Genomic DNA, 14,920 nt, shown 5'->3' with positions numbered 1-14,920 from the left:
AGTCCACGCCGCGACCCGCCCTCCCTCCTCCATCACCACGCCCCCTGCACCAGCTGTTCTCCTCTGCAGCACGGATGGCGGCCGACCCTGGGGAAGAAGCCTGGTCCGTTGTGGCAAGTGACAAGATCTGCTCTAAGGTACCTAATGGCAAAACCCCAATCCCTGTACATCGTGTCTTTCAGCGTGTCAAGGAGCAACTCCCTCCCCCCCTGCTCAGCCTTCTGTACAAGAGGTGGACGCCGCCCTCGCTCAGCTGCAAGGGGTGGCTAATGCCAGTTGCCAGCAGCACCCCGCTGCAGGTTCCTCTGGTTGCAAGCGCCTGACAACATACCAGACTCTCCGGCGCCTACCCTGGTGCCTCAGGAAAGCCTCTACCTGCCGATGCCTGTCGTCGAGAAGCAAAACGGCAAGCAAGCAACCTGTGCTGCCAATGTCGCCACCTCCTCTCCTCATGCATTACTGCCTTTGTCCCAGGTACTGCAGGAGGAACACCAGGTCCAGGAAGGGAGCGGCGGGAGGCTGACGGGCGGGAGGCCGACTGTTTGCGCTGCCCTCAGCGCCACTCCCCTGCTGGACGGCACCAAAGCCGACTCACAAGCTGCCTGTACTGACGGCCAACAAGCGAACCTCACCGCCCAGCTACCTACCCTACCAGACGCCGGCAACATCGGGCCAACAGGCGGCGGCGACACCCTCGCCCCTCAGGTTGCTTCTTTGGCTCCTCTGTCACCGGTTCTGCATCCATCTACACCCCTGCATCCATCTACACCCCATAGTGGTATTGCTGAGCTATTTTCAACGCCTGACAATGGCATCCTGTCTCAGCCATCTGTTGCACCCGGCAAAAGGGGGCGTCGCCTCAAGAAGCCGCCAGTGGAGGTCGCGGCTCTACGCCGTAGTAAGCGCCAAGCCTGCAGTAAGATCAAGCACCTCTCTGCCGAAGAGAAGGCCAACCATGTCCTATGCCGACGCCTGGGTTACATCAAAAACGACACCACGCCGGCTGAGGAAGCCATCAGGGAGTTCATCGCCACTTTCCAAGGCCCTATGCCGGACTATATTATCAAGGCACTCTCAGCATTGTTCCACCTCGATGACGACAACATCGACAATGCAACCAATGCTCTGATCAAGCTTGGAGGGGCAGAGGCGATAGAAGGTTCCAGCCATGCTGCCTGAAAGGCTATCCTGCGGAGCTCCTTCCCATATCATGTTTTTATGTTGTTATAAGTCCTTCAGCCACTTCAGCCCCCAGTGGGCTTTTATTTATGTTGCTATGTATCTGCGAACTGCACTACCATATCCTTCGGCTGCTACTCGCGTATATCTGGACTCTGTAATATGCATGCTTTCTGCTGGATCAGTTTCTTCTATGTCGCACTCTACTGCAAGGTTTGCCACCTTCCTGAAGCGCCATACCCGCACCCATATCAATGGCAACACATGATCTCCAAATTCTTTGTTGGAACGTTAGAGGACTAAATTCAGCGGCACGGCGACAAACTGTGCAACAGATAATCACATCGGTGCCCTGTAATATTGTATGCCTGCAGGAAACAAAATTATCCCAGATTGACGACAGTATTGTGCGATCTGTGGGAGGACGCATGCTCAGGAGCTACAGTTTCTTGCCGGCAGGAGGAGTGTCGGGTACCAGGGGCGGCATTTTGATCCTTTGGAACGATGATGCAATCACCGTAGATTCTTTTGAAAAGAAAGATTTCTCCTTAACGGCGAGCGTAACAATAAAAGCGACTGCGGTAACTTCCCGGGTAACGGTCGTTTATGGGCCAACGCGAGAGCAGGAAAAGCCGCACTTCCTCCAGGAAATCAGAAGCTTGGCTCCCCGCCAGGGCATCAAATGGGTTATCCTAGGCGACTTCAACCAGATCTACAAAACTACTGACAAGAATAACTCCAACCTAAACACCAACAACATGCGACGTTTCCGTGACACGCTAAACAGTTGTGACTTAAAAGAAATCCACCTCCAGAACAGGAAGTACACTTGGAGCAACGAACGCCGCAACCCAACCCTCGTTCGGCTAGATCGAGTATTCTGCAATGAACATTGGGACCTAGCTTTCCCGTCACACACCCTGCAAGCGCTCCCCTCCTCGCACTCCGATCACTGCCCCCTGCTTCTCTCCAGTCATGAGAGCCCGCCGCGACCACGCCATTTCAAATTCGAGAACTTTTGGGTTTCTATGCCAGGTTTTCAGCAGGTGATACAGCAGTCATGGACATCCACGAGCACTCACACGAACCCTATTCATCGCCTCAATCACAAGCTTGCCAAAACTGCGTTGGCACTCCGAAAATGGAGCAAGACCTTATTTTCAGAAGCACAACTACAATTTCACATGGCACAGTCAGTCATCCTGCAGCTCGACATCGCACAGGAGCGTCGTACTCTGACCATAAACGAACTAACCCTACGCTCCAAATTAAAGAAAAGGGTAATGGGACTAGCCATCCTCGAACGACTGAGAAAGCGACAATGCTCCAGAATAACGAACCTAAAACTAGGTGATGCCAATACTCGGTACTTTCATCTGAAGATGAACTCTCGGAGAAGAAAGAATTTCATCTCGCGGCTCCGAAACAATGATACATGGGCAATATCCCAGCAAGACAAAGCAGAAGTCGCTGCCGCTTATTACACTAATGTTCTTGGAAGACCACAGCCGAGACAAACAGACTTTAGTTGGGACCTGCTCTCCTGGCCCTCCGTTGACCTATCCTCGTTGGACGCGGAGTTCTCGGAGGAGGAAATCAAAAAAGCGCTCAAACAAATGCCCAAAGACAAGGCACCGGGACCAGATGGCTTCACGATTAAATTCTTCCATAAATGCTGGGAAGTTGTCCGTCTAGATGTGATGGCAATGCTACACGCTTTTCATAACTTGCGCCATGATTTCTTCGACTTGCTGAACACGGCCAACATCGTGCTGGTGCCAAAGAAGGAAGAAGGAGACTCCATCACGGATTATAGACCAATAAGTCTAATACACGCCATAGCGAAAATCATAACGAAGATAATGGCCCTAAGATTACAACCGTTTATGAACTCCTTGATATCAGAGTGTCAAAGCGCTTTCATTAAAACAAGAGTGATCCATGATAACTACATGTACGTCAGAAACCTAGCACGTCGCTTTCATGTCTCGAGAACCCCCTCCCTCATGCTCAAGCTGGACATCTCCAAAGCCTTTGACTCCGTCCGGTGGGATTACCTTTTAGACCTCATGCAGCGCCGCGGTTTCCCCCCGAGATGGCGAAACTGGGTTACCACGTTGCTAAGCACCACCACGTCTAAGATCCTTATGAACGGTGCGCCAGGAGAGGACATTCAGCATGGTCAAGGCCTGCGTCAAGGAGACCCGCTGTCGCCTCTATTATTCGTCTTGGCAATCGACCCGCTCCAACAACTACTGCAACTTGCAACTGAAAGGGGCGCGCTATCGAAATTAAGAGGGAAATACGCCCGCATCCGAATATCTTTATATGCGGATGATGCGGTCATCTTCATCAATCCGACAGTAGCTGACGTCCGCAACACTAAAGATCTCCTAGACCGGTTCGGCTGCGTTACTGGACTAAGAACCAATATCGGCAAGAGCTCGGTTGCCCCCATTCGATGCAACGGAATAGATCTAAATGACATCCTTGCACCCTTCCCGGCGGCACAAACCAACTTCCCTATCAAATATCTCGGACTACCGCTCTCCCTTGGTAGGATTCAAAAGATTAATTTCCAGAGCTTATCCGACAAAGCAAACGCACGCCTAGCGAACTGGGCTGGCAAGCTCCTCACACCCGCAGGACGGCGAACCCTAGTCCGAGCAGTACTTTCTTCGCAACCGATCTACTACCTTTCTGCTCTAAATGCCCCATCTGCTGTGCTGGAGGAAATTGACAGGCGGAGGAAGCGTTTCTTATGGGCCGGTACAGACCAAATCGTTGGAGGAAAATGTAAAGTTGCATGGACAATAGCGTGCAAACCGACAAAACTGGGTGGCCTAGGGATTTTACACCTAAAGAAGTTTGCGAGAGCACTCCGCCTACGATGGCTTTGGAATGAATGGAAGGAGCCGCGCAAACCTTGGGTTGGAATGCCAACACCGTGCACTGCGAAAGACAAGAATCTTTTCGCTACTGCAACGACAGTCACGATTGGCGATAGGGAGACGGCCAAATTCTGGGAGTCGGCGTGGCTCCAGGGAGAGATGCCAAAACAAATTGCTCCATCGGTGTACTCCATCTCAAGAAAGAAGACCAGGACGGTTAAAGATGCCATTTTAAATGACAAGTGGATCACTGACTTAAACGTGGTCAGTCTATCGTCGGTGACACAGATCGCTGAATTCGTTACCCTCTGGGCTCGCCTGGCAACGGTCCAACTGAGCCCAGGCACACCGGACTCCATTACATGGAAACTTACCCGACATGGCGAATACACGGCATCATCGGCATACGAGGCTCAATTCAACACCTCAACACCGTCTGATATGGAACGCCTCATTTGGAAAACATGGGCGCCCCCAAAGTGCAAATTCTTCTCCTGGCTCGCTTTTCAAAACCGGCTATGGACAGCGGATCGGCTTACCACACGGGGCTGGCCTAATCAAAAGGTGTGCATGCTCTGTCACACGCACGATGAAACGCTGCTACATCTGCTATCAAAATGCCGCTACACTACTCGACTCTGGGATAAAATCTTCGCCTGGGCGACTGTGCATATTCCACCCAGGGGAGATTGGTCCGCCTTCTCGTCTATCAGTGAATGGTGGTCGCATCTTGGATCCATGCAGGGTATGCCGCGTAAGGGATTTAGATCACTCATCATTCTCGTGTCATGGGAGCTCTGGAAAGAGCGCAACGAAAGAATTTTCCAACGGAGATTTAAAAGTTTGGACCAGCTAATGTGTAAAATAAAGGATGAAGTGCGGTGCTGGACCTTGGCAGGTGCAAAACATTTGGGAGCTCTCTGCCCTTTGGAGGAGTGACTGACAAACATAGATTTGTCGTTGTGTAGCCCCATTATACCTTTTCTTTCTTTCTTTTTTCGGCCTAGGCCTGTAACTACCTTCTCTATTAATTAATACAAGTCCGGCAGTCTTTGCTGGTCCCCTTTTCAAAAAAAAAAATTAACTCCATCATCTACATCCCATTCCCATTACAAAACTGTTATGTGGCTGTTAAATGGAGGTGGGAAAGACAATTTTACCCATAGAAGAGAAAGATGAAGTATTTTTCTTACTATCACCTCTATACCATTATCGTTAAGAACAATACTATGTCACATACAAGCAACACACACAAGTACATCTTATGCGTAGACTATAGATGTTATTTGGTTCACTAACGAACAGACCAAATCGAAACACAATCACCGGTCATTGCAATTTTTTACAAGCAAGCAACCAATTATAAGCATCATTGCTGCCAGGTCGATGCAGGATGCAGGCGAGCAAGCCGCACGCAGGTCGATGCAGGTGGGCAAGCCGCACGCAGGTCCCCACCACCTCTCTTGCCTCCTGCTCGCGGGAGCCGGGGAGTGCAGGCACTGTCGCACAGCTCGACGAGCGATGCGCCGATTTTTCGATTCCTGTGGACGAACGGGCGGGATCGACGAGCCATGCGTCTCTTGAGCGAGAACGGGTGGGACGACAGGCCCCTGCCGATTCTTGTGGACGGGCGAGCGGCGGGAGCCGAGAGGGCGTCGCGTGCGGGAGCCGGGAGCGGGTGCTACTGGCTACAGCGAGAAGCGGCCCAGCCGAGCGCTGGACGCCGCGGTCTGCCTCGACCGAGGCCTTGTAGCGCGGCGGCTCGACCGATGGTTCGCGACGATGGCTCAACTAGGGTTCAGGGCTGCCGACGGTGTTGGATAAGAGGATAAGGTATGGGGAGGTCTAAAATCGGAAAAACGATACGATTTAACGCCGTTACATCTTTTCTCCGTGCAAAGATGACAGGAATGGCCTGTAGAGGATGAAGTTAAATTTTTGATGGCATTTAAGGGATCATCTAAATTTGGATAGCACAAAGGCGATGAGTTAAATTTTCAATGACATACAAGGAATTCTCTCTATTAATACCATGGCAGTTGTTTGTTTGGACTAAAAATTCTTGGTTGTTAGATTAATCAAGGGTTGATCTGATGGTTCATGCTTTTGCAACCCTGTTCATATTCTATCCAGGCTTTAAGTAGCCATAGTGATTACTCGCAGCAGTTCACAGTCTCAGGATTCCTTTGCCAACCCTTTGGCTATGACCTGTGAGTAACTTCCTATGGCAAAAACCAAGGGAAATTCTCATCCACATTGCAGATGTTCACTTTTTGATCTGTTGCTCCTCATAATTCATAATGTGTGATGTGGTTTTCAAGATACCCAAGGCATAATGGTATGGACCGTTGCGCTATGCTGGAGAAAAGAGCATGACCAATCCGAGAGAGAGAGACAGAGATTTTTTTAGGGCAAACTGAGAGCTTTCATTCATTTAGATGTAAGTCTTACAATCTTGGCCGCTGCCTCCGTCAGCCATGATGGTAAGCAGCCACGCCAAACATGCACAGGGGCATCGACAGAGCGAAATTTTGAGCAGCGATAAGCTAGGTGATTCGCCTCCAGTCGAACCCAACGCACTTGAAATGAAGAAAAAGATCTAGCTCTCTAATGTCATGCCAAAGACCAGCAATCCGCGACCTGTCCGCCATCGTCACCTTTAGTGCATTCACCAGCGTGGAGTTATCCATCTCCAGGATCACCTGCGTGTAACCCAGTTCATGCGCGAGCTCCAGTCCGTCCCGTGCCGCCAATGCCTCCACCATCAGGGCGTCATCCACTTGCCCCTGCCAACGCGCTTGTGCTGCCTGCACCTGGCCAAGATGATCACGCACAACTGCTACTCCCGATCCATTCCGTGTCCGGACCTCAAAGGTGCCATCTGAATTAACCTTCACCCAACCTTCCTCAGGTGGGTGCCAGCTCTCCTGTGCTCTGTGGTTACTCCGCACTCCCTTTGCTCCCAGGCACACAAGGGCCTCCACCATATTTGCAACATGCTTCACCGCCGCCATCGGACTCCAACGACTCCTTCCATGATCACGACCATTACGATTGGTCCACAATGACCATCCACCACACACAAATAGCGTCGCATCCTCCCAAGAGCATATCTTACCGCCCAATAAGTCCTTCGCCCAGGACTCCGGATGCAACTCTAGGAATTTCCTTCCAGTGGCATCTTGTACCGCCGCCCAGAACCGACGAGCCCACTGGCACTCTACTATAATATGGAACAAGTCCTCCACCGGATTCCCGCAAGCCTCACAGTGACTTTCCTCAATGATGTGCCTTTTCCTCAACTCCGCTTTCGATGGGAGAAACCCATTGATCACACGCCATCAGAAAATCCGCACATTTTGTGGAACTTTGAGCTTCTCAAGCACCTTCCACCACGGCCCATTGCTCGACATGCCCCCCACACCTTGTGCCTCGTGTGCTCGTCTGGACTCCTCCTCCTTAAGCAGTCGATACGCCGACCGAACTGAAAAGTTGCCGGATCTTGCATACGCCCAGGCAAGCACATCAACATCCATCATGCGGCTTGGTTGATTTTCAGAATCTCATTAGCATCTACATATACAAAGGAGCTTCGAACCAGCTGCTCATTCCACTGTCTACCACCTGGATCAAAAACCTCACAAAGAGCGAGAGAGAGATTAAACAAACATAAAGAGCATGCCCCTCGCACGATCACGAACACGGACATAAAGAGATTAAACAAACATAGAGAGAGAGAGAGAGAGAGAGATTAAACAAACATAAAGGCATCGGTTAGACATGGCCGCGGACACGGCAGCTGAAGCCTTCCAAATCCGCTCACGGTTCGTCCCGTCGGTCGCACACCATCGGCGCGTCGAGATGGGCCATGCTTGAGAGCGAGAGGCCGAGACCGAGAGCGACCCCGTCCCGCCCGGTGGCTTCATTAGCGGAAGATCCCCCGGAAAAGCCGCGTTCACACCCGCAGTTTTTCCCCCCGCTGCCCACTGGCGCCTCGCGTGGAACGGAAAAGCGAGAGAAACGCTGGAAGATTCCGTCTCCCCCCACAGGTTTCCCACCCACGTCACCGCCGTCCCCCGCCCGGTCGCCGCCGTCCCCCGCCCGGTCGCCGCCGTCCGCCCGGTGCGGCGTCGAGCGCCTCCATCTCGCCGCCCGCACTAGCGAGTGTCCGTCCACGTGGCGAGATGGAGAGCCGAAGCCGCCCCCAGCGACCCGGTCTCCTCTCCCCGCCTCTGGCTCGCGTAGCTGGCACGTCGCGCTGCACACCCCCCTTGAAGGCTTGGGCCAGCGTATAAATAAGCTCTTCGTCACCAATTCGCCGAGTCCTCCCGAGTGCAAAACAGATCAAAGCAAAATATCAACCTATCAAGCAACGACCACTAGCCATTTACCCAAAGCTCGAGCGTGTAGTTGCAAGTCGAGGCGCGCGCGTAAACAAGCTCGCCGGCCGCGTACACGCATCGCGCGCGCATGGGGAACTGCTGCTTCAAGCTGCAGCGCGCGGCGGTGTGGGCGGACGGCGACGAGTGGGAGGAGGAGTTTGCGGCGGAGAGCAAGTCGGCGAAGTCCGCCGCCGCCGAGGCGATAAAGATGGACCACCGGGTGGAGGTGAAGATCAGGGTGACGAAGCGGCAGCTGCAGGAGCTGCTGGAGAAGGCCGGCGGCGCCCGCCGGGGGTGCGACGGCAAGGCCAAGGCGGCGCAGCAGCAGGCGGAGTCCGTGCTGGCGGAGCTGATGACCTCCGGCAGGGTGTGCTACCAGCAGCAGCACGAGGAGATGCGGGGGCACTGGAGGCCCGCCCTCTACAGCATACCGGAGGCCGCCGCCGAGGAGTCATGACGGCTCGCGAGATTATTGGAGCCTATTAGCCGGCGAGATCAGGGTGCTCGATCAGAATTTTCTGTCTGATTAGTTCCGTACGTGCATATAGTTGCTATAGGAAGATGCAGGTTCTAGCGATTCTTTCTGAGATAGTGCTGTACAGGCTTTGCAAACCGGAAATGCTGATAGGAAGCAGTTACTGGAGCCATTTTTTACAATCCGGCAAACCTCAAATATTACTGCATGTTTTACTGGAGCCATTTTTTCCATTCATGGGTGCTCACTAATTAAAGCTGCAGCTATATAGAAAGTAGTGTAAGACTTGTTCTTAACAACCAAGAGTAAGGATTTGGTGGAGTGGAGCGATCCTGACACTACTTTTACTTTCCAAGGCTGGTCAGTGCAGGCGCTATGTATGCTCACCTAGAAGAGAACTTCAGCTCCGTCCAAAAATCACTGTCAGAAGGAAGCTGATGCGAAAATGCACACTTGCTACCAGTACGGCGTGTCGCGCTCATTTGTTTAATTTGGAGCGGCGACTAGTCCATTCTACGGAGAACTAGAGACCGGTGATGTATCCCGATGAGGCCAAGGCTGGACAGGATCATCTAAACGCGTCAAAAGATCGTGGCATGCCTGCATGAACTCGAGATAAGCATGTAACGATCAATGATGCATTCCGTGTGCGTGCGTCCGTGTGCGTGCGTCCGGTAAAATCTGGGTTGTAACAAAACTATATTTTACTCTTCTTTCTTTTTAATACAAAGATACGTAGCTCTCCTACGTATATCTTTTTAATACAAAGATACGTAGCTCTCCTCCGTATTTTAGAGGGGCATCTATAGCTCACTCAGTATTTTAGACCTTGCCAGTTGCCCCCATCTGATTTTTGGACCATCTGATATGCACATTCAACGGTTCATCTTCAATTCAATCAAACCAATTCTACTCGTTGATCCGTGGTCCTGCTCCTATAATCTCCTCTGCCTCCCCCTCGATGACACCCGTCTAGCTCATTGCATGACGCCCCCATACTTGTACTTCCCAATTAGCAATGTTCTACTTCCTACCGCTTGTGTCACAACACTGCAATCTTGCCGCTCGCTCCGCCGGTCCGCACCTCCCCATCCTAGTACCACGACCAACGCCATTGATTCCCTCTAGATCTATCAGACTTCGATGAGCGCCAACCTTCGACACGGACATTACTAAATGCTCGCCAAAGGTCGCAAGAGACGGAGAAGAAGAAACAAGGGTGCTCCCCTCCAGTTGAAAAATCTATTAAAGAGACGAGGCTAATGCCGTTAATTAGTACTAACACATTAGACAACATGTTAGTGCTAGTGGCATTAGCCTTCAAACTCCGCGGCTATCTATATGTGAAAATTAAAGAGACGAATATAGGAATAGTAACTAGACAACTCAGTGGACACTTGGGGACACGTTGTCCTCCTAGCGCTGCAACGGTCATTTTTGGTGGTGAACATATGCAAATCATAAGCGAAATTTAAATTTACTAGCAAACATGCCCGTGCGTTGCTACGGGTCTACAGGTGAAGATCTTAAATATTACATGTATTATCTATAAATAATATCCAGACCCTGTCTCAACGCATGAACTTTTTACATGCATTGATTCATGGCCTACTATGTCTGTATGGCAATTTTAGAAGCACCTGCTGTGCGATGCAACCAAGGTAGCCATGCTTGGTATTTTCACGAACATCTCACGCGCACGCAACGTACGGTCTCGTGAATCAAGCTCAAAATTTGCCAAATGCCAAGTCCAGCAGAGTAACGCGCGAACTTATCCGTAGCAATAGCAAGCAGGGCAAGGAGCACAATCCTAGGCCTCCAGTGATCCAGTCAACCGGATTGCTCCACGCCGCCACTGAAGGTGACGGCAGTGAAGTAGAAGGCCGCCGGCCATAAAGGAGTGCATGAACAGGGAAGACATCTGGCAGCACACACGACGACGACCGCCATCTGGAAAGTCTGATGAGTGCAGGGAGCACCCACGAACACAACCCTGCATAATTTAGTATTTTCTATACCAGTGGACTCTTTATAAGTGGATAATTTTCCTTTCGACAGGAGGAACAAGTTTCTTTTAGGTGGTTCAATGGGAAGCGGATAAAACTCATTCACTGGATGAGCTGCAAGCTCAACATCAGTGTGCCAACGACTTGGAGAAACAAATCGAAGCTCTTGCACAGAAGTTACAATCAGCCAACGCGCGCTACAAGCAGAAGGTAAACATTATCCTTGCATCATTATCCCATTGTAAAGAGACCATCATCTTACATGAGGTCAGCAAATATTATAATACCACGATGAAGCTTTGCAATTTTGCAGTACCCATACTTATAGGTTTTGGCTAATACAGGACATCCTTTTACTATTGAAACTTACCGACTTGCTGAAATAGCATGGTGCATTTGCTAGCTTGCAACATTTTTCTCTTGCATTGAATCGTCTAAGCTTTCCAGGTCACAGAAGAGAGGGATAAAGTTGCTGAGATTACCACAGAGTTCAATAAGTTGACACAAAAAGTAAGCAAGAGCGTTGAACTTGAGAAGAAGGTGCATGACCTTGAGCAGAAGCTGCAGGTAGCTTAGGCCTTGTTTAGTTGGCAAAATTGGGAGGTGCCAAATTACTGTTACAACACTGTAGCACACTGTAGCGTTTCGTTTGTATTTGTGAATTATTATCCAAATATTGACTAATTAGGCTCAAAAGATTCGTCTCGCAAAGTACAACAAAACTGTGCAATTAGTTTTTAATTTCGAGTACATTTAGTACTCCATGCATGTACCGCAAGTTTGATGTGATGGGGAATCTTCTTTTTGCATAGTGTCAAAGTTGGGAGTTGGGGGTGAAGTAAACAAGGGGTTACTCTAAATCTGAGGAACAGGTAAGTGGAGAAGCGTCGATGAAATCTCTTGGTTACCTTATATCTGATAATTTGTTATTGGCAACTAATCCCGAGAGTTCACCTTGGATTCATCAACAATTTTAAGCAAACAAAATGACAAATCTCTGGGTGCTGACGCGGCCTCACCAAACCCAATCCAGCAAGAAGTGCTCCCCTGTTCAACCATCATTCCTGTCTTCTTTTCTCCACCGAGCCAGCAATCCACAATAGCTAGCTTCTTTATTTTTCTTCCTCCATAAATGGGCAAGCAACAGCTCGAATCACCAGCACACCTTCTGCTCTATTCTTCTGTCCACCAAGACAGCAGCAGCAACCACCTACCAGTAGCTCTTCCTTCTTCCTGCCGGCAAGCACCAGGAGCAGATCAGGCACCCAGCTAGCTTTCTTCCCTGCAAGTGCAGCAGGAGGAGGAGAACGCTAAATCTGTCTCAAAAAACCCCAAGATCCATTTGTTATAAAGATGTATGCATGCTTCAGCTTATCGGGGCTCCTCACTCATGAACATGGTGATCATCTCGCACCTCGGCCAAGACCATGCACCCGCCTGGTCACCTTGCTGCACCTGTGGGATGTCCAACACCATCTCGCACCTCTCGATTGATGCAGCATGGCGTTCCACACGAGGCCACTGTTGAGGTCCTCCAACTCACTGCTGCAGGATCTGCACCACAAGGACGCTGGGCTGACGGAGATTGGGTTGTGGGCGGGCGGGCACGACGCAGAGGAGGATGCTGGGGATGACGCCACGAGAGGTGTGGCGGGCACTGCGCTGCCACCGCAGCTGATGCCGAGGCCGGCGGCATGGATGCGTGCAGGCGTGCGGTGGCCTTCGCCGTCGGCGGCGGTGGACGACGAGTGGTGGTGCGACACCGCGTGCGCCGGCGTGAAGTGCGAGTTCGGAGCGGGGCGCGGCTCGGAGGGAGGGGGCCGCCGGTCGCCCGCTCCGCCGGCCACCGTGAGGCCGCTCCGCCGCCCGGCTCCCCTGCTCCACCACCACCTCGGAGCACCTCCCCGCCGCCCGGCTCCCCCGCTCCGCCCCTCCCTGCTCTCCACCGTCGCCGCCCGCTCCTGCCGGATCCAGATCCAGCACCCCGACGGCGCCTTCTCAGACGCCGATGAGCTCCGGCTGAGGTCACGCGCAGGGGCAGCGTGGGGGAGCGTCGGGGCGCCCCGCTCCAGCCGCCGCCCGCCAGTCCACTGTCGAGCGGCGCCGGGTCCGGAGCCGGACGGCCGGACGGAGTGCGCCCAATCCCCCTCCCCTCTCTGTTTTATAAGCTTTTTCCCGTTTAACCCCCTCCCTTCCCTTCTTTTTCCACCCGAGCCATTCCTCTCTTTACAATATGGACTGCGGGTTGATTCCTTGAAAGTTGAGGGACTTTTTTGCAAAATAACCCGACGGATGAAAAATCCAGGCAGAGATGTTCCTTGCTTTAATAATAGGTAAAGATTATTGCTTCTCCACCTCTAAAATGATGATTTCTAGCGCTTTGCTCGTCGCCGGACTATTCCCTAGTATCTTCACGCTGTAACGGTGATAAGAACCATAGCAAATAAGCTCCTCGGAATAAAACCTGCATGAACTATTGTTTCTAAAAAACTATATCATTACGAGTACACCAAATCACCCGCATAAGAGAGCAACCCCACATAAATCAAACTTCTTATCTTATTCTCTCTCTATATATATGCTTGTTAACTAATTCCGCAACATATGATTTATTGACCTATGTCTCGTTGAAGAAGAATCCGTCACGGTGACTGCAAAGGTTCCAGAAATTTGTCAACACGAGCCACTCCAGACTTATTTCATGGTCATGAACTCATGATTGGAAGTTCTAGATGGGCACGCGAGAGCCCCGCCGTGTGGGATGATCGTCCTTTGGGATTGGGGGTTGACATCCAGCATGTGGACGAACCATATTCCGAGAGTACTAGGTGGAAATATCCATGGAACAATTGCTTTTTCGATGGAACATGGAACAACTGTTGTCCTGCGGGATATTTCTAGGTGGAATATCGGGGCCCTGCACGGCATGTTGGACCAATCCGAAATCAAGGATCTTGAATCCCCGTTGATGAGCTACTTGTACGTTCGTATAAACAAGATCAGGACCACTCCGCCGATCGAAAATTCCGTCCGATGGAAGAGATTCTGTGGAGCGGCCAGTCCATATAATAATTATATAAACCACCACACGTGGAGCTCCTCGCGTTACCGTGAAAGGAAATTGACCAGAACATCTCTGACATGGTATATACCCAGTTAGCCACACCTCTAGATTCTAGAAGCCATGCGTGCTTCTGGCTTCGTCGCGCATCGATGATTCGGTGGCATGTGAAGATTTTGTGATTGTGTCAGCACGGGGAGGCGAGGATTTGTGCCCATCGAGACAGAGTCGGAGCTTGAAAACTGAATCAGACGAAATGATCAATGCTTGAATCGTACTGCTCACACAAGTAATGGGGGCGTACTGCTCGCACAAGTAATGGGGGTTTGGATCCCGGACTAAACTTTAGCTCCTGTCACATCGAATGAAGCTAATTTCACAATCTCTAGACTAAATCGCGAGACGAATCTATTAAGTCTAATTAGTTCATGATTTGACAATATGATGCTACAGTAAACATTTACTAATGATGGATTAATTAGGTTTAATAGATTCATCTTGCATTTAACTTAGGATTTTGCAATTAGTTTTGTAATTAGCTCATATTTAGTCCTCCTAATTAGCATCCGAATATCCGATAGGATACAGACTAAACTTTAGCTATAGGATCCAAACTTTCCCTAAATCAATGTTAAACTGCCCACGGTAAATATCTAAACAGGGGTTCCTTATCCGTTTCTACCTCATCCGGTCATCCCAATCTGTGGATTAACCAAAGCAAATCCCCACGCAAGCAAGCAAGTCTCCACGCACCAGGCAGCAGGCACCACGGAGGAGTGTCTTCGTGCTCGCAAGAAAGCGCGAGCCAGTAGGCCCTTGAAGCCACCAAAAGATTCGCTCCAGAGCCCATTCACACCAGGCCGGCCCAACTGCCCTGGACCAACTCGACCTACCCCAGCGGCGTTGTCGGTGGACGCAGAGCGGGG

The 14,920-nt window shown here is 51.0% G+C and overlaps 2 protein-coding genes across 2 annotated transcripts; one reads left to right on the top strand and one right to left on the bottom strand.

Annotated features, from left to right (window-relative positions):
• Positions 1-6,616: 6,616 nt before the first annotated feature.
• On the bottom strand, positions 6,617-7,084 carry LOC117856516 (uncharacterized). The gene has a single exon (XM_034738861.1). The coding sequence runs from the start codon at positions 7,082-7,084 to the stop codon at positions 6,617-6,619; it is 468 nt and encodes a 155-aa protein (XP_034594752.1).
• Positions 7,085-8,104: 1,020 nt separating this feature from the next.
• Positions 8,105-9,151, top strand: LOC117855178 (uncharacterized). Its single transcript, XM_034737471.2, has one exon. It carries the CDS (start codon positions 8,541-8,543, stop codon positions 8,907-8,909), a length of 369 nt encoding a protein of 122 aa, XP_034593362.1. The 5' UTR covers positions 8,105-8,540; the 3' UTR covers positions 8,910-9,151.
• The last annotated feature ends 5,769 nt before the right edge of the window (positions 9,152-14,920 follow it).

Source organism: Setaria viridis, chromosome 5, assembly GCF_005286985.2.
Source record: "Setaria viridis chromosome 5, Setaria_viridis_v4.0, whole genome shotgun sequence".
NCBI lineage: Eukaryota > Viridiplantae > Streptophyta > Magnoliopsida > Poales > Poaceae > Setaria > Setaria viridis.
Note: the sequence above shows the minus strand (reverse complement) of the source record. Positions and strands in the feature narration are given on the sequence as shown.